The sequence below is a fragment of the Lepisosteus platostomus genome, chromosome 11 (assembly GCF_059453375.1).
Source record: "Lepisosteus platostomus isolate fLepPlt1 chromosome 11, fLepPlt1.hap1, whole genome shotgun sequence".
NCBI classification, from domain to species: domain Eukaryota; kingdom Metazoa; phylum Chordata; class Actinopteri; order Semionotiformes; family Lepisosteidae; genus Lepisosteus; species Lepisosteus platostomus.
Window position 1 is genome coordinate 20986680 of NC_142621.1, and position 27456 is coordinate 21014135.

Genomic DNA, 27456 nt, shown 5'->3' on the forward strand with positions numbered 1-27456 from the left:
CTCAAATCTGGTTGGGCCCATAAAGGTAACAGAGAAGGTCCGCTTTATGGTGAAGACAAAGTACTTATCTACAGTGCACACCTGCAGGGAAATAATAGCAGGAGGACATATTAGGGTCCATACAACAGCCTTTGGCCAGACATTGGGCAGGAGAGAGGTTCTCTGGGCCACAGGGAGCCTGCCAGGTTTGAGAATCCTGTAGTCCTCTTTTGGATTAAGGTGATAAGAAAGACAAGGCACTATGATTTGCCATCTTTGTCTTTTGCCACCTTCACTGTGTAGTGCTTTCTCACAAGCCAAATGTAGGAGACAGTGTAGGCGATAATCAGCTGCCTACCTTCTATCACTGCCTAGCCACAGGACTGGACACTTTCCTCAACTGAATCTTGACTTTCAGAGGATCCCTGAACTTGGTCTCCTGCAGGCTGCTAGCAGTTAACATCACAGTTATGTACACATCACTGCAGGAGATAGATAGACCCTGGGGGTCAGGGGGTATTATTGCCACTGGTTCTTCACAGATGTTGCAGACCCAGTAGAAAAACACTGGGATCAGCCAAGTCTTGTACCTGCAACTCTTCAGGAGGTTAGGGATGGGCAGAGGCCCTCTCAGTAATAGATAGGGTTCTACCTCCTTACATGATACTGAATCATCAGGCTCTTCTTCCCACAAGTGAAAAGGAAGTGGATGCTGGAGCTCTGCTTCTGCTACTGTGGTTCTCTATCCTGTCTACTGATCCCCATGAAACCTCCCTTGGGACAATTCTGAGCATCATTGCCCTGAATCACAGATCCATCCTTATAGGACATTGCCAGTGCCCTGTGGATTAACAGAGCCACCATCTTCGTCCCTTCATCCTTGTGACCAGTCACAGAAGGAAAAAAGATTGGGGAGCCATGTTCTCCAGGTCCAACTCAGCACTAACGTCAGACCTCCTCTTTGAGTCTATTAGTTTCAATGCCCTAAACAGACTCTGCTTCCCAGTCAGGCTTCTCTTTTTCACCTCACATCCACTCTCAAAGTCCTCACCCCTGAAATGTTTTTAGAGAATTCTCCCATAGGAAAACTGTCCAGGTCAGAATCAAACCCCTCAGCAAAATGTATTTTCTATTTAAAAAAAAATAGACATTGAACCAATGTAGAAGTGGTTACGAAGCCAAATATCAACTTATTTTGATAATGCAAATTTGACAAGAATACAGACAAATAGGATAAAACACTGTAGAAAGACATGACAAGACAGGATGAGACAGGACAGAATATAAATGTGAGGCATAAAAGAGAACTTTCACAGTTACATTTAGTATAATTATTATAGAAGCAGGAGAGATAATAATAATCACAATAATATGGAATGATAGGAATGATAATATCCCCTTAAAAAACAAAAAAAAGGTAAATGTGGCATATGATGGTGATGCACACTTTGTAAGGCCAGAGCTAAGTTGTGTGGAAGTCTGGAGTGTACAGTGTACAGTGTGAGCGTGTATCTGAATTTTTTAAACCCATCTTATACATCTTATGCTGGATAAGATGTATTCTGTGATTTAACTTAAAATAAACAAGCTATATATTAGTATTGTTGGTCATTGAGAAGGTGGTCTGACAGATTTGTATGCAGGACTGAATGACAGGTCTTTACAATTCAGAGGGATATTGTTCAGTCAAGACAATGTAATAGCTTGTAAAATTTAGTGAGATGTTTCTTAAGTGTTGATATTTTGTTCATTTCCTCTATTAAAAAAGATTTCTGTAAATAGTTTTGTGTTATATTCATTTTGTATTTAATCATAGATTTGAGGTATTTCTTTCTGATATATTTATATTGTAATGGTCCTGCCCCCAGGCCTGGACACTTACATCACAGAGATACTGGAGATGGGCTGGTAATATGGATGCTAAAATGCATGAAGTGACACAAGTCGCTCACCAAGAGGTATCTCTCAAGTCATCTGACACCATCTCCCCTTGTAAGCTTTAAAATCCTGTGTGCAAGGACCTTTTGTGTCTTAGGTTCATTATTTTTTCTTGGATTTTCACATTCTATCCACAGCCACTGAGCCCCGATAGTCTCAGATTACTTAAAACTTCCTGAGAACAATCTGAAACTAATAATTTCAATACAATATGGAGTTTATTAACATATACTGGGAAGGATTCTAATCTTTCCATCTTCTGGTCTCCTACCTATATATATCACCTCCTGGTCTTACTATCTCTCTTCCACCCTCCCTCCATCTCCTCTTCATCCTTGCAGCAGCTACCTGGCTCATTCCTTACGAAAGTCTCAGCTAGGAGACTTACACTAATAATAATAATTGCTTACATTTATATAGCGCTTTTCTGGACACTCCACTCAAAGCACTTTACAGGTAATGGGGACTCCCTTCCACCACCTGGATGATGCAACGGCAGCCATAGTGAGCCAGAAAGCTCACCACACATCAGCTATCAGTGGGGAGGAGAGCAGAGTAATGAAGCCAATTCATAGATGGGGATTATTAGGAGGCCATGATTGGTAAGGGTTAATGGGAAATTTGGCCAGGACACCAGGGTTACACCCTTAATCTTTTCAAGGAACACACTGGGATTTTTAATGACCACAGAGAGTCGGGACCTTGGGTTTACATCTCATCCGAAGGACAGCATCTGTTTACAGTATAGTGTCCCCATCACTATACCGGGGCTTTAGGATCCACATAGACCACAGGGTGAGAATCCCTTGCTGGCCCCACTTACACCTCTTCCAGCAGCAACCTTAGTTTTTCCCAGGAGGTCTGCCATCCAGGTGCTGACCAGGCTCACACCTGCTTAGGTTCAGTGGGTTGCCAGTTGTGAGCTGCAGGGTGATATGGCTGCTGGCTAGGAGACAAAAAACCCCCAATACATGTTGCATCTGTGAGGGAAACTGCATTCCTGACAGGACTGTCTCTGCTGAAGCTGAAGTGTCCCTACCTACCACATATGCTGAATGGCCTGTTATTCTTCTCTTCTATTGTAATCACAATACTGTAAAAAAGTTTCATTATAAAATATTTAAGTGCTGTTCTGTCTATTGGGGAAAAGAGGTGGAAGACACCATCACAGATTAGGATGTGAGTTTCAAACACTTGGATTTTCCTTGCTAAAATGAAACTGGTTTAGAAAACTTTTGACTTCTTTGTTTTTATTCTCAGAAGCAGCAACCAATTTGTCAACAGCATCTTTTTGTCTGTGAGGAAAAGCAGCAACTGTTTCATTTTCCCAGAACGCTGACTCAGGGCATCAGTTCATCTCTCCAGCACTACAGCGTGTTTTCCCTATCTATAGCATCTCTTCCGCTTAAATGCATACAGTTACCTACATGCTGTAGCTTCACTATTTCACCTCTTAAAGAGCAAACATTTTTTTTTTACCATAACACGTCAGGTTTTACCATTTCTTCATATTGCCTATAAAACTTTGGTTTTAATGTAATTTCTTATTATTGCTACTACAAATAATCAAGCCATCTGTGTGTTGGTGGTATGGCAGCGTGGTGGTTACCCAAGAGCTTACAACAGTATCCCAAATAGTTCAAGAAATCGATTATGAAAAAACACCTAATGGGGAAAAGAACATTTTATAAAATGTATTAAAAACAGGATCCGTTTACATAATATAGAATAGGATACAGTATATCTGAAATCAGATTCTGTCTATTCAGTTTGGTATCTATTTTCAATACCAACAATTTAAACAGATTACATTTGAAACAGAGAACACATTTATCAGATAGTGAATAAATCAAAATCTAAAAACACTTCCCAAGCACTTCAACTAATATACATTAAGAAAAATATAAGGGGAAAGAAAGTGCTTTACAAAATTATTTCAAAAATAAGAATCTAGTGAAAAAGTAGTACAGTGAATTACAAGCACAGGTGAAAAAGATTTTAGAAAGCCAAAAGCTTACTGCAACAGAAAAAGATACATCAAAGTTTCAATGAAAGTGTTGCCAGAGTTGTATTATTATCTTAATTTGTATTACTATCTTATTTTGTATTAGATAGTATCAGAATAAAAGAGGGGGAAGATTTTGGTCCTAAAAGCTCTCAGGATTATACAGTCCAGAGGGCATGACGCATCTTCATTCATCCTATTCAGAATAGGAGTAATTTAGAAGACATGCAACTCTTCCAACAGTCTCTTAAGATAATGGTCGTACCCATGGACTGGAAAATTACTAAAGTTTTACCCATCCCAAAAAAGTTGAGAAGATTTGGGTCAATGTTGTAGACAAGATATTATTGCTCTGGAATCTGTCCAGAGAAGAGCAACCAGATACATTCTGGGCTTAAGGGAATGTCCTACACTGACAAGCTGAAGGAAAAAAACCCTTTAGTTTTGTACAGATTGGACCTAGTACTGGGGAACTAAAACAAGTTTACAAAATCTTCAAAGGCATTGATAAAGCCAACCCAGCAGATTTCTTCAGAATGAACAGCAAGAGACAAACCAGAGGACTCAAGAGGAAACTATGTGGAAGTGCATTTAAAACCAAGAACAAGAGACATGTCTTTACTTTGGATCAATTACAGTAACTACCAAACATATACAGTAGATGTCCTAAATGTCTCTCTCTCATTTGTAACTTTTTTATGTTCTAATATTCTAGGTCTAATGTCAAAGCAGCAGCACCTGAAGAGTTGGGAGAAGATGTAATGTAACAGGTGGTCTATATAAGAGGTGTAATATAACAATTGGTCCATTTTAGCCAGTTACCAGCTGGTTTAGGTCATTGAGCTGAGCTGGAATGAAAACAACAGTCCACCAGGGTCAGGATGGGACATGCTTGTTTTAAGCCTTGAGACAGTGCAAGGGCTTGGCAGCAGGGCCTAGAATTTCTGGAGGTTTCAAATGATACCTAGATATCACTTTCTAAAGAATCGTAACTTGATTACCATATGAAAAAACAGGCATTTTGTTTGAAAGTACTAAAAAAAGTAGTTTTCATTTCTGTTTTCCCTATGTGCTGTACATGCAAGGCACTGTTAGAAATAACAAGCTAGGGTCAATTATCATTATCTTTCTTCTCTAAGGATATTGATACCCTCAGTGAAGATCACTGTCAACACCCTGAGGTGTCAACACCCTCTTCAGTAGAAGAGGTGGCATGAAACCTACAGTATAACACACTGAACTCCCAATAGGCATTTCCTAAGACATTTAGGAGATGTCCAGGACATTGTACAGCTTTGTCTCAACACCTCACCTCTACTCAACCACATGTCTAGTGTGCTGTCTGTCTTTCTAGGGAAGTTTAAATATAGTTGGTATATGAAGAGGGAAATACTATAAAAATAGTTATTTCAAAAATTTGTTGCTTTGGGGTTCTTGAAAAGCTCAGATATTAAACTTTTTTATTTTTAAATTGGGAGATGAACATCAATTCATGTTTCCCTGAAAGATTAGTTTAGTCAAGACAACAAGATCAACACAAGAAATAATTCAGTTCTAATCTCAGAGCTAACAGAACAAAGGGAGGACATTGTGTCAGATGAGATAGGGTACTTTTGTAAAACCCCTAAAAGTAAGCATTGCCCTCATATTTAAGTTGTATGTGAAGAATGTATTTTGCACGTTACTTCAGATGGCTATATTGATTCAACTTTCGAAGAATTTCAAAGTCACGTGAGACTGTAATAATAAACACTGGGCATACATTTACTAGAAGAGGAGTCCATAGGTGTGTCAGTGTTTTAAAGTTTGGATAATTAATATGTTATGTCTTTAGCATGCCAGGGCTGAAATAAGAAAGACTTGGAGGGTCAGATCCCTTTGTTAGGTGAACTTGAATAGAGCATGAAGTCAGTTTTAACTACTCACAAACAAAAGATGTGTACTGTAGAAAATACAGCACAGGCGTACTGTACATAGTAGGTTCAGAACAGATGATACAGTTCTCCTTCCTTGCACTACCATGTCTAGGACAGGTGTTGGATTGATGATAAGGGGTGGAAAAAGATCAACTGATAGACAGCTGGAGAGGAAACTGAGAGGCTTAAGGAACTTTTAGTTTCCTATGTTTTCTTTCTATTCTCCCCACTCATCTTAGTCGCCCCCTGATTTTGGCAACATTGATCATCCTGATCTGCAGCTGTGAATGGTTTATTACTGTGTGTCTGTGTGCTTCTTGATTCTCTCACATATCAAGCCCGTGCGCCAGAAATTTCCCCTTTGCAGTCCTTTGTTAGTGGAAGAAAGAGAAACAATAGTCTCCAGGAAGAAACATTGATTTGTGAATTCACGTCAGAAGTATACTGAGGAATGAGCTCCATGATTGGAGAGTTTTCTTTGCTCCCCACAATATTGTGTATCTCTTAATGCTAAATGATGGCAAATGTTATTCCAAATTATAGCCATGCAACTCTGATACCACATAAAGAACCAAGAAGGGTGTTAGTACTCATTTTAATCCATTTTACATTGTATACACGTAATGAGAAGCTAGGCATTTTGGCTCACGTGGCTACAGAACAAAGAGTTAACTAAGGGCCTGTGCAGATGTGGAGATGGGGAGGGGGATGAATAAAAGGAAGGAAGAGGGGTTCACTGAGGATTTTCTGTCTTTTGGGGAAGGGATGTGACAAAGGACTGTAAGATAGGCTAGTAGGGGTGAAGGGGTACTTCATTCCTGTTATCCTTCTCAAAGTTTATTAAACACTTCATGCATGTAAAGATAATGTACCCATTTCATCCAGCATACTTACAGTACATGCACAGTAACCCTTTGCCAGAATGAGATCACTTTATAATGCATTTGTTGAAAATTTAAAGGATTGTAGATGCAGAATCTACAGACACAACCAATCGAAAAGTTTCTTTTTCTTCTGGATCAAGGATCAAGGATTTTTCTATCAAGTTGAAACAATAGGAACTTTCACAGAGAGTCTGGTGAGCATCACATTTCCAATAATTAAACCAGTATCTGAGTTACTGATAAAGGAGTAATGCTGGGAAGCTTGAGATTGTTATGCATTCCACACGTGTCTCTATCCCGTCTCACATTCCTATGCGCGCAGTGTTTAACAAACGCTCACACCGCAAGTAATACATCTATCACCGTTTACTCCCATCACTAGTTTCGTTTCCCCCTTTCCTCACTTTCCTGCTCACTCTTGCGGATTCTCCTAGAGCGCCCAAGTGCGCGTTATTTCATTACTAGTTTATTTTCAGGTTTTGATTTTCTAGCCTGCCCCTCGTTTTCGACTTGCGTTTTGGATGATTGCTCTCTGGTTGTCTTTCTCGTTTCCTGACTTTCTTGCTTGTTTCCTGGTATACGGTTTTGCTTAGTGATTTGGATTGGAGTTCTCTCTCTCTCTCTCCTGAGTCCTGCACAGGATCTATACCTCCTATCTGCCCATTGTTACACTGCTGATGTGAGTGTGTTCAGATGTTTCTGGGGTCCATGGAGGAGGAAAGTCGAGGTTCTATTAGGCAACAAATGGTTTCAGCTTTAGTATTTCAGATTTTTTTTCATTTCAGTGTGGGATGATTAAAGTGCCCTTAATGCAGTAAGAGAAAAGCACAACCTGGTAAATTATTCTCTTATCTTAGATGGTTTGGTGGGAGTGGAAAAGCAGGACAGTGGGCTTTGTGTTTTGCAATGAAGGCTTTGTGTTGAAATGAAGTGCTTTTTGTTTCTATAATATTGGAGCCTTCTCTGACTGCAATGCCTGGAACAGGAATCATGCTTTTAAAATAGAGGTCACAGTTCAGCAGCGTCAGCAAGTCTCTGACACAGTAGTCTATCAGATGATTGTATTAAAGATCTCTGTTTGACAATCTCCAAACCTGAGTGAAGACTGAGTTTTCTTCGAATATCACAGGGCACAAGACTGGAAGACACTCTGGACAGGACGCCAGCCCAGGGTGCACACACATACACAACACACTGAGACACCAACAAATCTGGCTAAGTGGGGGAAAATTGGAAAGTGGTGGTAAATCAGAGCGCCCAGAGAATATCCATATGAATGCGGGAAGAACATGTAAACTGCACACATAAAGAATCCGAGTCTGGAATGACTCAAGAGCCGTGAGGCAGCAGAGAAACACACAGTAACACTGTACAATTCTTGACCACATTTATTTCTCAAAACGGTTCAGTGAGTTTGTCACACTTAAAAAATAAAGCGTAATGTATATAACATTGCCAATATAGTATATGCTGTCAGACACTAGTGCAGAATAGTTGTTTGAAGAGCCAATACTGAGCAATGGAGATGAGAGAAAGTAGGGAAAAGCAGCACTCCTCCCTCCCATCTGACTCAGCTGCCCTTTTCAAGGTTTTTTTTAGTAAAGAAGATAAAGCTTAGTTTTTATTGACACTTCAGCATTGTCCTACTCACACAGTAAGCAGACTATTCAGAGAACCAAGCAGAGATTTGGGTCTGAACCAGTCTTGGAATTGCAGCGTAAAGGGTGTAGGCTGTATGGAAGAATGAAATTAGTTGACGGCATCTGGTATAAGCAGTCCAGTTACAAGAGTCTCTTCGCCAGCAGGAAGCCAGCAAGCCCTCCTCCAGTCATCCCAACGAGCAGACTCCCAGCTACAGCACCTGGAAGCGGAGACGACTGGCTCCTAGTCTGCTCTTCTGGTTCTGTGAGAAAAAGTGTATCTCAGCTCATTCTGTGCTCAGACAGAAATCTTTCTTTACAGAACCCAGGCACCTCCTACAACACATTAAAACTATAGTGTCCTTCATGGACTCCCTGTGCATTTCACTAATGAGAACTTTCAGCCTGAGAAAAGCCCAGTTTTTCCATGATGCTGAGCCATTGTCAGGGTTTAAACTGAGTTCTCCATGACCATACAAGGGTGCTAGAGTTTGTGCTTAATTGGTGTAAAGTGTGCCCATTTATAAAGGAACATTTACTAGTTGTACGCATTGTAGCTGAAAAAAACATTACGAACGCCCTGTCAAAGGATCAAACTGTCTCAGTGGCTGGGTGGAGGAGCAGGAGACATTTCTAGCACATTCCCTAGCCAGAGCCATTCCCAGGTCTCAATTCTATAGACTACGGCTGGAACAGCTGGAATGCACAGTTCAATCCCATGAGATATTACTCTTATGGGCCTGGAATGTTATATGTCAAAATCTCCCCTTTAAGCTGTTACTGTTGCTCACAGGGTCTCAACAAGAAAATTAGTCATTGTGGGTTAATATTTCACTGGTAAGTGTGTTTACTGACAGCACATTGCCAAACCTAAACAGTGAAGTCTTCATGAAGAAAAGATTTTCACTTAGACATGTGTTGGTATATTCTGTTATGTCATGGGCCTGAAGTATCTGTAGTCAAACAAAACTCCCAAGTACAGTGTATATCACATTAAAATGTATGTCCAGCTGGCCCTTCTGATCAAAAGTAAATCTGTTTTATTGACTATAATGACTTCTAAATCTGTTTCATGATTTTTTCAAAGTATTTCAATCTAAGTTTCTGAGCACTGCAGCATGAAAAATAAACTTTCAGAATATTTTCCTTTGCACAAAAATGAGGATATGGAATAAGATTTTAAACCAATAAACATTGAGTTAAGAAAGTGCTTCAGGCATTGACTAATGTCCCTTCTCTTAGCAAACAAAAGCTTTAGAAAATGAAATTCCCCAAAACAAAGGAACAGTGAGCAAGGAAACACATGGCTCTGTGCCTCCAAGAAGGTTTTAAAAGAACCACATTGCAATTATTCATAATCCTGACATATTAAAAAAGTAGAGTAATTGTTTAATTTTCCCATGTTATGACTAAGGTATAAATTGTAAACTCTGTGAAAAGTGGAATAAGGCATTTCTTCTTCTGATGAACTACAGTTCTGCACCACAAGTACCAAAGTCTTACCTTTAAGGATGGCATTAAAGTAAACCCTCTCGGTTCTACCACGCTGGTGCACGACTTCGCATTCATAAATCCCCTCATGATGTTTCTGGAAGCTATTTATAATTAAATAACTGTTATTCTGAGTCACATCCTTGGGCACAGCCTGTGCAGGGAGCTTCTTCCACTTGTACTGCTGGACTGCAGGATAACTGTCTGTTACACAGGTCAAATTCAATAACTCTCTGGTTCGAATGCTTGTTTCTGAGGCATGTATGGAAGTGTACCTGGGACCATCTGCAGAAGGAGAAAGAGAGATGAAACATGCAACTGGAGTACCACACATCCAAAGCGGGGCTTTAACACTATGACACTGAATACAAGTGTCTTTGTATTCAGAATCGCCTTTGAATGTAATTGAAATTATCACCTTTTTGTAAACTTTCTGGTTTTGACAGGATGTGGCTGTTTAAAGGGAAATAGCAACTCTATTTTTACATTTGGGGTTATAAAAAATCGGCACTGATTAATGCATTTCAAACCACAAAGAAAGTACAAAGTACACGGTAACCTGTAAAACCTTCAATTTACATCACAAAACAGACGAAATGTCCAGGTATGCTAAGCGCCATATTGCCATCATCGTCTGTGATTCAGAACGAGGAAACCAATCTCCTGGTGACATGAAGCAGTCCTATTACATTGTTAACAAGCACGCTTGTGAACACATCACTTTTAATCCAATTGAAATATTTTTTTTTATCAGGCACTGATATCATCCTTTCACTGTGTTCACTTATCATTGGTTGCTTTTTTATAAGCAAAATGGTTGGAATGGCATCTGGTTTGAGCACAAGTTTTGGTTCAGTATCTGAAATTAATATATATTTAAAATTATGAACTGTCAGGCTTCATTATTATGTAAACTCCATGCAGAGAAAAGTTCAATACACGTCCAATCTCAAATTGACAATATTTGAAAATCAATCTACTGTATATCTGTTGAAATAAAGCACATTCTTTAGACTAAGCTAATGTTGCTACTGTATTAATTTATATATAATGTTATAAAACCGACACATACAGGGTTACATGTTTTTAGATATTTTAGCTAGATTGCTGATTTGAATGAGAGCATTGAATTGAATTCATCATATGACTTCAATACGGTTTTGCCGACAAATGCTACTTAGTAACTCTACATGCAGATCACATTGAAACATTTCTGCTTTGAAACATCTGCTGCATAACCTGTAATTCGCTTGTACATTGTGCTGAATCTCGAGAAACTTGTTGATGGGACCCACATCCCACACCAATGTTTATTTTCCATCTCTTGGCTAGTTGAATATCTCTTGGAAAAGGAAACTGTTTGACATTCTAATGATTTGATCCTCTGTTTTGAGTTGGACCTATGTGTTGCGCTAAATGCTTGACACTGAGGCATTGTTTAAAATATATATTTTTGAGAAAGCCAAAAAAGGATTAACATTGTTTGGAGACCAATTTCACTCTTTGCTTACAGGTACTAGCGAACAGAAAGGGCCATTTTACATCACAATTTGTGTGAATGTGCGCTCTCTCCCCACTGAGTCCAGTGGTTTGCAACATGGCAAGGCAACAATACAGTACTTTTACAAATTTAATTTAATTTTAATTTGTAATTTATAAAATTTTGCTTTTCTGTCAATGGATTTATTTTGTTGTCTGAAAAACTGGGACTGCAGTTCCCCTTTAAAACTGAGTGAAATCATCTATAGATGATGCATCCCAGCTTTGAGACCCAACATTTTCAGAACAAAGGAGAAAAGTGAGAATGTCATCATGACTGGCTGTGCAGTGTAATACCTGATATCTCTGAGGCACAGCACCTGTTCCACCTGCCAGAGAGTGTTTGGATCTTTTAGAATCCTTATGAATCTCCATTGGGTTAATGAAAGACATTCATCCTTGACTATGAGGAACAGCCAATGAGTAAAAGCTTGGTCGATAACTCCAACCACAAACTGTGCTTCTTAGAAATTATTTAGGTGATTTTGTATCAATAAGTGGACATTTCATAAAATTGTAACTATTTTATGGAGTTTAAGATGCAAGTTTAAAAGTTTATTTTAAAATATTCCAGGACTATGAGAACTAACTACAGGTATGTGTCTTGCATTGTAATGCTATCTCATCTTATTCATTTAGCCTACTAAGCCATCTTGCTTCAAAGTTTCTGGGATAATTGGACTAGATGATCACCCTACTGTGAAGGTATACATGTCTTTCAGTCTCTATTGTACAGTGACAATTTTCCATTTTCCAAACAGCAAACCTATGGGTGGCACAATGGTGCAGTGGTTAGCATTGCTGTCTTGCAGCTCTGAGGCCCTGGGTTAAATTCACAGGGTGCTACTTTTGTGGAGTTTGTATTTTCATGCGGGTTTCCTCTGGGTGCTCCAGTTTCCTACCACAGTCCAGTGAAATGCTGTTAGGTTAATTGGTTTCTAGGAAAATCGACCCTGGTGTGAGTGTGTGTGTGTGTGTGAATATCTGAGTGTGCCCTGTGATGGAATGCTGTCCCATCCATAGTATATCCTTACAGCCCTATGCCCGTTGCTTGCTTGGATAGGCTCTGGTTCCCCCATAATTGGATATTGGATAAAGGTGTTTGAAAATGGATGGATGGAGTAAACTTACACTCCACTGCCAAAGAAATCGGTTTTCTGTTTTGTCCCATGGTGTTATTAGCAATGCATTCATACAAGCCACTGTTTTCTGGGGAAAGCAGGCCAGTCACTGTGCCATTGGAGTGCCTCTGCAGGTTGGAAGGCCAGGGCAGGTTGATCCTGTTCCAGCTGATGTCAGGAGACGGATGCCCTTCGCTGGAGCATTTCATAAACACTTCTTGATCCTCCAATAGAGGAGCAGACACATCAATCTGCACATTTGAAGGTGCCTCTGAAACTTCAGAACAAACATTACAGAAATTACTTCAGTTGCTATTTATGATGTGATGATGATAAGCAAAAAAACGATTGAACTAAGTTCAATTGCATTCTGATCTGCAGAAAGACGTTAACTGTGATGCTTAAGTAAATAATTTGTTCATCAATTATTTTAATTAAAATAAAACCCTTGAGGGCTGGCATTGTAGTGCCTGGCAGAACAAATTAGTGACTGGAAAGTTTAGGTAGCTACTTCAGGAAATGGAGTAGACCTAGAGAAGTTTCTCCCGTGAAATTGGGCATCACTTCCTGGAAGAGATTTCTTTGCATTTAAAATGGCAATAAAAAACAGCCTTTAGCAATTGGCATTATGAAATACTTGCACTCGTCAAACCTTTCCATTGTGATTAATGTACACAATAGCCTGTCTGAATCAAGTGTGAAGACTTTTGGAGTTATTTTTAAATTCCAGGCTGCCAGTTAAGTCTTTTTTCAACCAGATGGAAGAGTCTAGACCCCTTCACCTGTACAACATTATTCATCGTTTCTCTTGCCTACCTCCCTCCAAAAGTAGATCTGTTCTAAGGTAATATCTCGTCTCCTCCTGTTGGACACACTCGGAAAACTCTTTTCAAGCTGTAATGAGTTGGGGACACTGCAGAGGGCATGTCCACTCACTCAAGACACTAGATGTTAACCCACATCTTGGCTTCCAGCTTCCAGATTTTAACATTTTCTGTGTGGCACATAATGTCTTCACAATCTAGAGCCCTCTTATCTGTCAGAGTAGTTAGTCACTTATGCTCACGCTGCCTTAGTTCCAGGAGATGTCTGGACTTGTTTTCGTAAATCATTAAGCTCCTCTTGTAGTAAATGTGCACAACATTTATGGACCTCACTACCTTCTGACATCAGATGTGCTTCTTTATAACTTTTTTAAGATCTAAGTTAGAAATATACTTTTAAGCAGACCTTTATTAAATGTTTTGAATGCACTGTTGTATTGTTTTAGTACTGTCACTGCAATAACTGGTCTGTGTTGATCATTCCAAAATGTTTCCTTCCTCACTTTGTGAAATGTGTGGAGAATGTCTTTCCATCATGAATCTTGCTTTCTAAATAAAAATTAGACTAAAAAGGGGACTGTCATGTTCAGGAAAAGACGGGCCTGAGTGAGCATATAGGAGTAGGGTGGCAATAACAGGGTCCATGGAAACCCTCTTCTTAATTTCCCAAAATACCAGCTTTTCAATGCATTCTGTGCTGACTCTTTAAAAATACAGCTGGCCTGAGTAGAAGAGGACTTTCTTGTTTCACCTGCGATCTTTACAGACATATGAAAGATCTCTGGTTTGGGTCCCATGGCTCAGAGACATTTGCACATGAAAACTATTACTATGCAGATGTAAATCAAGGTTTATTAATATGTTACTAAATAAAGAAATTGTCAAAATACATGGTCTACAGGGCATTCAGCACAACATTCTACCAACATAAACCCAACCCAAACTCTCCCTGGTCTACTTACACCAGCCTTTATTTAACCAAAAAACCCACTAATTAAACCCATGTGAGTAGTGCATTTTTTATTATTCAATTATACAATTAGTGAGAGTACACCCAAATGAACTTTGAGGCCCTGTTTGGTGGCAGACCTATGAAAATGACAGCCCTTCCTTGGGACAACCTGGCACAACAACCACAAAAAAAAACATTTTCACACAAAAAACAATTCTTCCAATTGTTTCCATCTTTGATTTGAAAACAATTAGTGTTTCTGTGTTTGTTATTTGTAACAACAGACGTGTCTACATACTCATTGTATTTGCTTTATGTGCCATGGTGCAAATGGGTTAATAAATTCTCAGTCAAAACACATTTCCCTGAATGCCTGCTATTTGCAAACTGAGAATTCATCTTTTATGTAGAATTTATTAAAATCCTTCTGAAAATCTAAATATACCATCTCATATGCCCAGTGTGAATTCATTACTACTGTTACTTGTCCAGAAAACACAGAAGTATTATTTTTTTGTATTTTTTTTAGTATTAAGTACAGCCAGAATAACACACTTATTTAATAATAATTGCTTACACTTATATAGCACTTTTCTTGACACTCCACTCAAAGCGCTTTACAGGTAATGGGGACTCCCATCCACCACCACCAATGTGCAGGATCCACCTGGATGATGCGACGGCAGCCATAGTGCGCCAGAACGCTCACCACACATCAGCTATTAGTGGGGAGGAGAGCAGAGTAATGTAGCCAATTCATAGAGGGGGATTATTAGGAGGCCATGATTGGTAAGGGTTGATGGGAAATTTGGCCAGGACACCAGGGTTACACCCTTACTCTTTTCAAGGAACACAATGGGATTTTTAATGACCACAGAGAGTCGGGACCTTGGTTTTACATCTCAGCCGAAGGACAACATCTGTTTACACTATAGTACAGTATACTATGTTGACAACAGCTGGATAGTGAGGAAATTGGACAACGCTGTTAGTGTACATGCCTCAGGAGCGTCAATAGAGTGATACTCACAGTTTAGTTTCTGAGATTGTTCTGTACTGAAATTGCAATCAGTTCTTCTTGCAATGCAGATGAACTTTTTTCCTTGATCTTCCCTTCTCAGACTCAAAGTATGTATCACAGACATGTGGTCTAAAGTGTCTAGTGTTTCGTTTCTCAGAAGCTTGTCCCCAAGGTACAGTTCAACGTTGACAAATCCATCAGGATAAACGTTACTCACGTGACATGTAACATTAATTGTGTCATTTCCATTAAGATTAGACTGCGTTATTTCAGGGATACCAAGTGCTGTTCCCAAAGGAGAGAGAAAACACAAACTTTTCAACTAATAATTCACCCAAACTGTCACATCTTACAAAACTTGTTGGTTTACTTACATGCATATGAAAGCTTAGCAACATAAGAAGAAGAACATAAAAAAGGTTACAAATGAAATGTTAATTTAGAACTTTGGCATGAACAAAAAAACTGATAGTTTTCCTCCTCATTCTTCAGAATGAAGCATCACACTCAGACATCCTATTTACATTTCCTTTCAAACCTTGTCGCATTTTACGACACCCTGATAATTGTCACATAAGGGTCAAAGTTTACAAAAAAACTAATAAAATATAAAAAGTATATTTTAGGGTTCTGCAGTAGGGGGGTGAGAATGTGGAGGCATTGAAGAGCCAGCTGTCCTACGGTTTTCACTTTGTCAATAGACCACATCACTGTACTTAACATGCATCTAAATTCCAAAACTGCCTCCTCAGTTGAGGATTCCTACAATGATCCTGCTGTTCTAATCCTCTCAAAAACATGAGAAGTTCAGTACTCCTGAACCTCTGACCATAACATGATCCTCAGACTTTGGCCAGATGATATTGGTACAAAAACCACTCCACAGAAGAACAACAAAAAAGATCATAGAACTAAAAATGCTGTCCTAGTGTACACAACACAACTGACAATTAAAAAATAATAATTGAATCTAGAGCAGGGCAAAACTTGGCCTATCTGATGTTTTAGAGTGGTAGGTACATGGAGCATAGTGACCAATGTGAATGGAACCATTTACCAACAGCACAATGGATGGTAGAGAAATTACTGTATATCAAGCGGACCAGTCTCCTCTCTTTCAGGTTTCCTTTCAAGCTTTGTCACATTTACATTTAATTGCAAAAAATGTTGCTATTCCAAGATCTGAAATACTTACAGAAAACATGAAGTTTGACTTGGCTCTTCTCTGTTTTACCACCACATGTAACTTCACACCTGTATAAGCCTTCATCAGAAATTTTCAAATCTGGAAAAGTGAACATGCTGTTCCTTCTGGATCTGGAGTTATCATCAGTACTTTCAGCTTTGTACCAGGTGTACTGCACCCCAGGACATGGCTCATGAAAGTTACAGGTCAGGGTGAACGAAGTGCCGAGTTTTACCCAGAGTGGGTTGTCTGCTGGAATAATCTGGATGACAGCCCCATTCTCGTAACCGGCTAGTGAAAGCAAAGAACCTGTTACAAGAATACTAAAAGAACTTCTCCAAGGAACTGCATGACCTGCTTAGACACAATGTGAGATATTATCCAGTGCAAAACAAGAAAAGCTGCTACACAATGCAAAATGCTAGACATATTTTATTGTAGACAAAAAAAACAGATGATTTGGACCTCATCTGAACACTGCATTGAGAAAACAGCTGCATGGACTACTTATATAAACTAGCAAATGCACCTTATTAATTGCTAACCTGTATTCTCTAAGTACATTCATTGGTAATGACACTTCTAATCAGTCTATTCACATTAAAAATGTTAATAGTCCTTTCCTGACTATATAGAGATATACGCTTTATAAACACTGTTTATGGAAGAAACCTATTACTTGTTCCTACACTGTATAAGTTAACCAAAAAGAACAAATTCCTTCAAAACCAAGGGATAGTTCAAATCTCTAACAGACATTACATCAAAAGAAATATTCCTACTCAAATTCCTTACAATACTCTTACTCCAATACTACTGATCCAATTTAATAAAAACTCAGTGTGATCATATCATGATGTTGATTTGAAACAAAACTATAAATGTGCGGTCTCTCATGTTTTCTACAAACAAAAAAATGATATTCGCGAATCCTGTTTTAGCTTTTGAGTTTAAGTTGCTTTAAACTATGTTTTAATCGTATCAGATTATACTAAGTTACAGTTACCACATCTGTAATTGAAGTTAGTCTAAGGACTTGATCTTGATTGTTTAAAATAATTTGTTTATAATAAAACCGCGTGAACTATTTTATCTTTAAATTACAAATATGTTTAATCATCACGAAAAGAGAGTCCTGCAACCGAAGACATACTGTATAATTCTTAGCGTAAAACCGTCGGTGTAATTTCAATGATATGGTACAGAAAAAGCCTTCCGTAGATATGCATATGATCCCAATAGTTTTTGAGCTTTTAGTAAGACAAGTGGAATGTTTACCTGAGCTTTGGAGGATAAAACACAGTCCTAGAACAGCGAGATGCTCTAGATCCATATTTAAATTGCCGTTTGATGGAAAAACATCCCCTTTGCAATGCTTACGGAAGAAGACTACTCAATAATAATTCAAAACGACTAAAGTGCTTTCGGTGGACTGGAAACTCCCAGTGTACACCGTACCCTTCCTGTTATTACGGTCCAAGTTGCATAATGAGTAAAAGTATGATCATCGCGAATCCTAGATAAGTCCCAGAACAGAACAGAGGCCATGACTTCGGCGAAAATAAGTGACCTTGAAAGTAATACTACAGCATAAATACAAAAGTACTTTAAAAACACCAGCTTCAAATCAGTTCGAATTTTACTTGATTTGCAGGTATCCAATCACAATATAAAATATTTTCCACCTGCGTTCTCTGGTTCGTTTTTCACGGTTCCTACAGTTCCTTCTGAAGAAATCCCGCGGGTGTCTATGCCACTGACTTTGAGGATTCTGATTCTTGTATCAGGTCCCCTCTTTTTCCGAAAAGGTCGAAAAGGTTAAGCTCCTTCAGCCTGTTAGTGTAAAACACTCCTTGAAGCCCCAGAATGATTTTGGCTGCTGCTGTGTGGACTGATTCCACAATAGCAATATATTTTCTATAACCTGTACAATTGTATTGTAATATAGTATTCTAAATGAGGTCTTACTAGTGTGATATAAAGTTTTAACTTAATATACTTTGATATAAATTTAATACCTATAACTATACTGTATTTTATATATTTGTACTAATTGTATTGTTTCCCCACATTGTCTGGAAGGTGCACAGTAAATTATGTGCCAACAAAAATAATTAAGACTCTTTCATAAACAGCTTCTTCAGAGTCACTATTTCACATTTCATATCTATAGTTTTAGTTTTGCCTGTAATTCTTTTCATGAATCTACATTGAACTGTCATTACCTGCAAGGTGTTTTCCCAGTCTTGAATTAAATCTATTTTTTGTGAATTCTCTCAATTCACTTTCACCTTTAACTGGAACTGTAAACAACATGGAGATCTGGAGACCTTCTGCTACTGGGACATCTGATAGGGTTCCCAGCCCTCTGTGTGTATCCAAAATAAGAACATCTGGAAAACCTTGGCTAATAAATCAAATTCATTTTTTAAAGCTGCTAAAACTCTAGTAGAAGTTATTCAAAGTAATGGGACAACAGCAAATCTTATTTAAATGCTGGCAAGTGTTCTAAACTGTTACATACTGTAACAGTTTCACCGGCATCATAATTCAAGTGCAGCTGTAACCGTCACAGTTCCGCACGGGCTTGTGCCCTACACCACCCGTTTTGCCCTGCAACACCTGGGGCACGAACCTGGGTCTCTAGCATAACACAACAGGGAGCCAGCCGCATGAGCTAAAGGAGGTCCCTGCTGCATGCAGGGAGGGCGATGACGTCACCGTATCCGAACTAGCTCCGCTACATAACTGTGAAACAGCTGGAAGAACTGGATTGGAGATGCCGGGCTCTGTTTCACTGATGAGATGGTGTTCTTTACAACATCTGCTGCTTCTTTCATTCTCCACACATTAACCCTTTCATTATTTTGATAAATGTGTATCTTGGCCTTATTTGTCCATAAAGCTTTGTTCATTCCAGCATCCAGCAATACACTTAGGAGGGTCACTTACAGGATAGTAGTGGGATTGCATGATCAAGATCCCTAAATGAATAACACAGACCCAAAATAACATGTTAAATCCCCCCTTAAATTTAACCAGAAACTTTTTCAAACCAATAAAAGCACAGAATGATGGAGGAGGTGGGTTTGAATAAATAAAGGATACCATTGGTTTGCTCAACAGTGTGAGAATCCTCTTTAAAGGATCATTTATTCCTTCTGTTGAATATCTATGTGTGTATCAGGGACCTCAAATAGGCACTGTCACACAGTGACAGGTAATGCAAGATTTGTTTGAAGAGCATGGACTCGACTTCTGTCACCTTTGCTTTGCAGGAATGTCATGGTCTTCTTCCCTCTTCTAGAGGATGCTTCTACCTTCTTTGGTATTGATTTTAGTTTCATTATCCCCAGCTGCATCTTGTTTCTTTTGTGTTATTGAAACCTGGTGTCTCCTTAGTTCTGGGCTCAGCATTGGAAGATGGATGTCCGAAAGCCCGCCTATCACCAGGCCTGGAGTAGCCTGAGGGCATCGGCCTTCACCCCGGTGTCCTGAACTACTGAGTCCAGGGCTCAGAGCACCTGGTCCCATTAAGGTTATATTTCTCTGTGTTCTTGGTCTTGGTTCCCCTTCCAGGGGATTTTAACTGTCTTCATCCCAGATGGATCTCCTGGTTCATGGAATATGGACTGTACCCTGACAACCCTTTTGGACCTCCCTGAACTTGGTTGCTTTTGCTTTTCACCGTGCACCGGATCACTACAGTCACCGTCCCCTGTCTGTCAACTCGTCCTAACCCTGCTGTTTCTTCCACGATGTCCGTTTCCAGACTCTTCTGGATTATACCGTCATACATGGGGTCTTTACTACACACTTCACGTGAGTCTGACTCAGCTCCCATGACAAGGAAGTACTGCAACAATGTGCAGTTCAATCCCACAAATCACAACCTCAGTTGAAGTCTTCAGGATGAATGGGACTAAGCTGAAAATGTTTCAGAACCTTGTGGAATACTTGTAACATACTGTACACCCTGTGCAAACTTCTTGCTTTGAAAGCCAGAACACATTATGTGTGTCATGCATGGTGTTTGGTGGGGGCAGAGAGTGTGTCTGTTTTCAGTTGTCTGTTTTCAGCATGGGGGACAGCTCATTTTGTTCATTAAAAATAATAGTCTAATGTTCTTGGCACAGTCAGGCAGGTGTCAGTGTCTTGCTAGGGGAACGGATATGGTGTGCAGATGTTAGACTTCCCTCACAACCCAAGTCCAGTCAGATAATCACAATTCTGGCAAAGGCAAAGGGCATCAATACAAATTCACCCTCATTAATGTTATTCTAGTGCTTTCTTGTCCCAGAGTCAACAGGTGTTCTTAAGGCATGCTTGGGAATATGTTGGTCCATGCATAATCTCTTTAATTTGCCATCACATTTAAAAAATAGCATGATGAAAAGAGATCTGGCCAGACATGTTAACTGTACTACACAATTATGTATGATTAGAAGAACTACCAATGGTCACATTTTGACAAAAAAAATTGCACTATATTGAATTTATTCTATATTTTATTTTTATGAAATATCATCGATTTGAGAACAGCATTGTGGCAGAGTGATTAGCATTGCTTTCTCACAGTGCTGGGGCCCTGGGTTCAAATCCTGGGATCCTATCTACTTAGAGTGTTCGCATGGGATTTTGCTAGATGCAACTGTTTCTTCCCACAGTACAAAGACATGCTGCTACTGTAAGTTTATTGGCTTATGAGAACAATGATTGTGTCCGTCTTTGTGTCTGTATGTGCCCTACGATGGACTGACGTGCGGGCCAGGCCGTATCTCTGTTGCGCCTGTTGCTTGCTGGAATAGGCTCCGGCTCCTCCACGACTTGTATTGGATAAAGCTGTTAGAAAATAGATGGATCATTAATTTGTGCTGCAATTTGAATTCCACGTGATCCTTCTTTCGCCAGTTCAGTTCCACATTTGACAAGAATTAAGACCTAGCTGCTCGTATTGCAGTTTCCGACTTTGTTTCGAAGTTTCGGTAAAAACGCAATCTAACATTTATATTCGTTACACTATTTAAAAATGTCTATAATAACGAAACAAAAAGAAATTTCGAGACTTCGTTGTACCAGCAGAATACGCCGTCTTTGCTTTTCTAAATAAAACAAATTGCGAGTTCAAAATAACATGTAACACATTTTGAAAAAACATTGTTTACATTCATAGTTCTGCGTTATACAGTTACACAGGTAAATGTGTCATTTGATCCCCACAATGGTGCTTATAAAATAGTTTCAGTTAATTTCTCCCGAGAAAGCTGCTCTGTTGTTTTGTTTCGGAAAGGACTGAGAGACAGTGTGTATCGCCACAGGCTCAACACCCACAGTGGAACCTCTCCATACCTCCCGCCTCATCACAGACCTGATGGACTTGCGAAACTCTTCGTTTTTCCATGTGTACAGAAACGGGTTCACAACAAAGAGAGCAGCAAAGATCATCCAGGATACCGTCTGAGCCACCTTGGGGACTGCCCCAAAGAGTCCGAGAAATAGGACCCAGAACAGGGGCTGAGTGGCGAGGAGAAAGATACAGCATACAGCCAGCACGTAAAAACCCAGGCGCTTGTCTTTTCGTGAGAAAGAATAAGGGAGATTGTTCACAATCTGAAAATTTAAAATGCTGACTCTTTTCACACTGATTTGCACTTTTCGAAATATTTTAAAATAACAGTAAAGAATCGCAATTGTCTGTGCCAAGATAGTTAAGGCTAATGTCCCTCCAGCATATGGGTTTGAAAGCATAGATTTTCTCCTGGCGAAAGGAGCTAAAGAAACCTGTGGCGCTGCGCATCCTGGATCCGGGAACCGCGCCGCTGTGAGCCACGGCAGGAGGATGATCACCGCTGCCAGCCAGGACACCACTATCATCCATTCGGTGTTTCGTTTTTGATAGATGGACAGGTAGGTAGCTGGGACTTTTGTTATTAAGACGTACCTGTTCACAGCGATTAAAGAATGGGAAAGAAGTGAGACAGCAACCCCAAGGAAGAGAAGAGCTTCTTTGAACGTATGGTATCCCCGTGTGAGAGGGATATCTGTGGATATCAGGATCGCTTCATGTGACATCCAGAAAGCGCACACCAGGAGGTCCGCCAGGCATCCGTTCACAATGAAAGCGTTGCTGGCCGTCCTCAGTTTTTTAAACGACAAGACCAGGTAAATGACCAGGAGGTTGGAAGCAGTCCCGGACAAGCACATTAAGGAATAGACTATAGCGAGGGATATTTTCGAACTGTACTCCTCTTCACATTCAAACAGTTGGTTTGATGCGTTTTTCATTTTTTTTCGGATCAGTTTATTTAGAAGAGTAAAATGTAATCAACGCTCCTTCAGCGCCGGAGAGACACGCACTTTCATCTTAACAAAATGCTGACAAGCTTTCTGATGTTGCGGAAGGAATGAACAGACCGCAGCGCAGCTCCACCAAGGCGTCTGTTCAGTGATGACTCGAGCCAGCGAGAGAGCAATATCCATCTATTACACCTGCTGCCAGCTACTATACCCGAATTCATGAATAATTCAGAGGAAAACAAATAAAACCTACTTGGCAATCAGTGAGCTTGGGGCTAAAGAATATCGTACTGTTGTCATCCATCTATTGAAAATATCAACGTAGATAAAATGCATCCCATGGAACTGACGATGCGCTGACAGTTTATACTTTACTGAACCCCACTCTGAATTTGTTTCAGTACAAGAGATTTTTATTTTAAAACTTCACCAGAAGTAATAAAACATAGCTGCGTTTCTCATCTATTCTACCATTCTAGGAAAATGTGACCCATTCAAAAGGCTTTTTCATCCAAACTCTGCATAACTCACTTTGTCCCTACTGCTGGTTTTCTTGTTGCACTCAAAAAAACAGCTTTATCAAGCAAATGGTCGAAATCCAGCACCAACAACAAATCAGCACCTTTGTGCAAGAAGGGAACTTTAAAGGATAAAATAAATATACCTATTAAATATCAGATTTTATGATAGTGCACTCTTATGTCGCAGTGCACACACTGACACCCTGTCTGTCCAGCCCTGAGCTTGTACAGGCACAATCCAAGTCCAACCTTATTCACATTCAACACCATAACTTTCTTTTTCATATTATTATTCAACAACCCTTTCCTTTCTAGAGGCCATAGTATTGCACTTCTGGAGTTCATAATGAAACTTTGCGCTGGAGTCAAGTTCAATCGACCTCACTTATAATAATAATAATAATAATAATAATAATAATAATAATAATTACTTACACATATATAGCGCTTTTCTGGACACTCCACTCAAAGCGCTTTACAGGTAATGGGGACTCCCCTCCACCACCACCAATGTGCAGCATCCACCTGGATGATGCGACAGCAGCCATAGTGCGCCAGAACGCTCACCACACATCAGCTAACAGTTGGGAGGAGAGCAGAGTAATGAAGCCAATTCATAGATGGGGATTATTAGGAGGCCATGATTGGTAAGGGCCAATGGGAAATTTGGCCAGGACACTGGGGTAACACCCCTACTCTTTTCTAGAAATACCCTAGGATTTTTAATGACCACAAAAAGTCAGGACCTTGGTTTTATATCCCATCTAAAGGACGGCACCTGTTTACAGTATAGTGTCCCTATCACTATACTGGGGCATTAGGACCCACATGGACCACAGGGTGAGCACCCCCTGCTGGCCCCACTAACACCTCTTCCAGCAGCAACCTTAGTTTTTCCCAGGAGGTCTCCCATCCAAGTACTGACCAGGCTCACATCTGCTTAGCTTCAGTGGGATGCCAGTTGTGAGTTCCAGAGTTATACAGCTACGTGTCCTAAATTGTAATGTTCCAGATGTAATTTCCTCAAGTTAAAAAACACGATACATAAGCCCCTTCTAATCTTCGCTTAAGCCAAATTTAAGATAATGAAAACAATCAATACATATTTTCAATATACCTAAATCTTGGGTCTTGTTATTCCTAGTAACCTGGTCTTTGTTGAACGGAAGAGTAGAAGTTCGTACATTAAAGACCTGAGGGTATCATAAGATCTCCAAGAGATACAGAGCACCCTGAACCTGAGTGCTGAAAAGATGGAAATAATGTAACCATGGCCAGCACCCCACCAAGCTACTGGAGAGAAAGCAGAGCTTCCCAACGAAATGCCAATTATTATCTGTGTTGAATCATTATGTAACGAGCAGCAGGCAACAATAGGTAATGTTCTTATTTAGACCAGTGCACATTGAAAACATCTCTAAAACGTAACTGCTGCTGGGCTGTGCTGGAACACGTGTCAGAAAATACCTTCAGCTCTCTATGAACAGAGTGTATATAGGTGAGCAGGGACAGCTGTTCTAAAATAGTGTGTATCCCAATCAGTCTCAAAAAATGAAAGTGAATCAATATATGTTGTCCCAGATACTTTTCCTGGAAAACAAAATCAGCATTTTCTGCAGACTGGAGACGATTTCATTTCAATGATTTCATAAATCTGTACTGGCAGAGAGTTGACCAGAACAGCAGTTGCTTTTTCGGTTCAGAAACTCTTGAGATCATTAGTATGGACCAACATTTTTGTGAAAACTGACATTGACAAATTTATCATTTTGCTGGGGCCCAGGGACCCACAGACTGTGGGTCTCAAAGAGCATGGTTCAGCAACCCTGATACAGACAGTGCACCTCACTTTCCAGTGCACTCTGGCTCCATGGCATCTACAAATATATCAAGACCCTAACTGAACAGGAGCACCACCCAGTGGTGGGACAGGGCACCATGGGCAATGGGACATGAATAAATGGAGACTACAAACAGAAATAAAATAAAACACTTTGTGGATGTGAGAAATTGGAGACTGGAGTGGATCTTGGTTACAAGTAAGGTTTTTGGCATCTGTGCCATGTGTGGAGTTTGCATGTTTTCCATTGAATCTGGAGAGCTGTGCTGCCTGTCACATGTTAAAAGATGTGTGGCTTTAATGTGAACATGAGAAGTCTGCCTGCTCTTCATCATTCTCCCCTGTCCTGTCTGTGGCTGCGGAGTTCATAACTGCAAGTCAAGATGTTAAAAACATGGAAATTATAATTTCCCTGTAGAACTAAATGGTGGAAACCCACATGAATATGGGGAAAAATACAAACTCTATGTAGACTGAACCCCAGGTCTAGAAATTAACTTGGGGCCCCAGCACTGCAAGGCAGTAATGTTAACCTTTGTGCCTCCATGGTACACCTGTCTAGTTCCTTTATGGTTTATTTCATGATATTTTGTTTTTGTATTTCCTAAAAATTTGACTACAATTCCTGACCTGCATAATGGTTTGTGAAAGCTTGACTGGAGTATACTGTATGTGACATCTTTTATATTTACCCTAAATATGTCAAGTATTTATCCCTTAAACTACCACTGAAAAATAAGCGTGCTGAGTCCCAAAGCATTACTAGACCCTTTAGCTAATGAACACAATTCCTAAATGTGCATGTTAGCAATTGCTACTATGAAGAAGCAATTAGGACAAAAAACCATTAACATTTCAATGATTTACTGAATTCATTAGCTTAGTCTTACCACTGGCTGATAGTCCTTTCAGCCTCCCACAGATAAACATTGTCAAAGGCTAGGAGCAAAAAAGATTGCAGTTCTGTGCAGCATTAAAATGCAAGTGGCCTTTTGCACTAAACAAAACATTATTATTTAAAGATCTGCAAGAAAAAAGGTAGATTTACTATTAATACAAAGACAAAGGAAGACGAATAGGGTTTTTAAACACTGAACAGGACAGAAATACATGAAGACATTGTTATAAGAGTCACTTACTGTAAGCTGTGGTTCTACATGCAGGAGTAAGGGAAAGCTCTGCTTATCTCTGCACTACGATGTGGGAATTGTCTATTGAAGGGCTAGAAAGTCAGTGCTCACTGGTTGTGCAGAAGTGACCATCCGTGCTGGAAAAATGTGTATTTAATGGAAACAATATTATACTCTCAATTATTAGGAATCAAAGAAACCATAGATGTAATGTAATGACACCAGGAATGGTTTTGCTATCTTTAGATAAAGCTTAAAAGCCAGGAAGAAGAACAATGCGGTGCAATCAAAACCGAATCACTAACAGCAGATTTATAGCCTTAGTGCAAGCTGGCCAAGTAAGGGTGCACATAGCCAGACTGGCACCAAGGTGTGTCAGTGATACTCTATTGTTTCTTTCAAAGTTAAGACTTTCAAAAATGAAACTAATCCAGTGCACATGACATTTGAAGTTTAGTACATACAGCGTCTCTGGGTAGCCTGTATCGGTCATTTAAATTATTATAACTAAAGGCAAGATGAAAAACACGAGATGTAAGTAGCAGGTATGTTATTTGCAAACATCTGTACAGCACATTCCAATTGCTGCTGCAATAAACATTTAAGACCACAAGATGGGCTACAAATGTCAGGAGGGCATTCACTTCTTTTTGCTCATTTAGTTGCAAATTGTGTGTTGATCCCAGAACCTCTTCAAAATGATTCTTGAAGTATCCCTGTAAATCAGATTTCACAGTGCTCTGTACTCAGACCTGTAACTCTGTAACAAAGTGCCGGATATCTTCTAAATTCTCTTGCAATTAAATTCCTTTGTGTCCCTTGATCCTATTGTAAGTTCAGATTAAATGAAAACTTTGACTCACTCACTACCAAATTATAAAAAGTCCATTACTTGGGGATACATATTCATGGATGGGAGAAATGGTAGATGGGATAAATACTTTGGCAAAAAAAAAACATTAAAGCTCTAGGCTTGTTTTTAGCTATTAATGAGTTTTTTTTTAACTTTTACAAGTACAAGAATAAAGGTGAAAGTTTTATCATTGTTTTTTTTTTCTGTACTGTAAAGAACAGTTTCAAACTACTAAACCTGTTTTTTTCTAACCTTAAATGGGGTTCTTCTGACTTCTCAGTTCGTGTCAAAACTTGCAGTCTGAGACTTATTCTGGATG

The 27456-nt window shown here is 39.5% G+C and overlaps 1 protein-coding gene and 1 long non-coding RNA gene across 2 annotated transcripts; both read right to left on the bottom strand.

Annotated features, from left to right (window-relative positions):
- Positions 1–8095: 8095 nt before the first annotated feature.
- LOC148652176 (uncharacterized) lies at positions 8096–17969 on the bottom strand. Its single transcript, XR_015925248.1, has 6 exons — positions 17775–17969; positions 16506–16787; positions 15320–15595; positions 12524–12790; positions 9866–10138; positions 8096–8625 (listed from the first exon to the last, which is right to left on the bottom strand). It is a non-coding gene; the product is annotated as an uncharacterized LOC148652176 (long non-coding RNA).
- A 1352-nt stretch (positions 17970–19321) lies between these two features.
- On the bottom strand, positions 19322–23621 carry gpr88 (G protein-coupled receptor 88). Its single transcript, XM_088598869.1, has one exon. It carries the CDS (start codon positions 22779–22781, stop codon positions 21738–21740), a length of 1044 nt encoding a protein of 347 aa, XP_088454995.1. The 5' UTR covers positions 22782–23621; the 3' UTR covers positions 19322–21737.
- Between the last annotated feature and the right edge of the window lie 3835 nt (positions 23622–27456).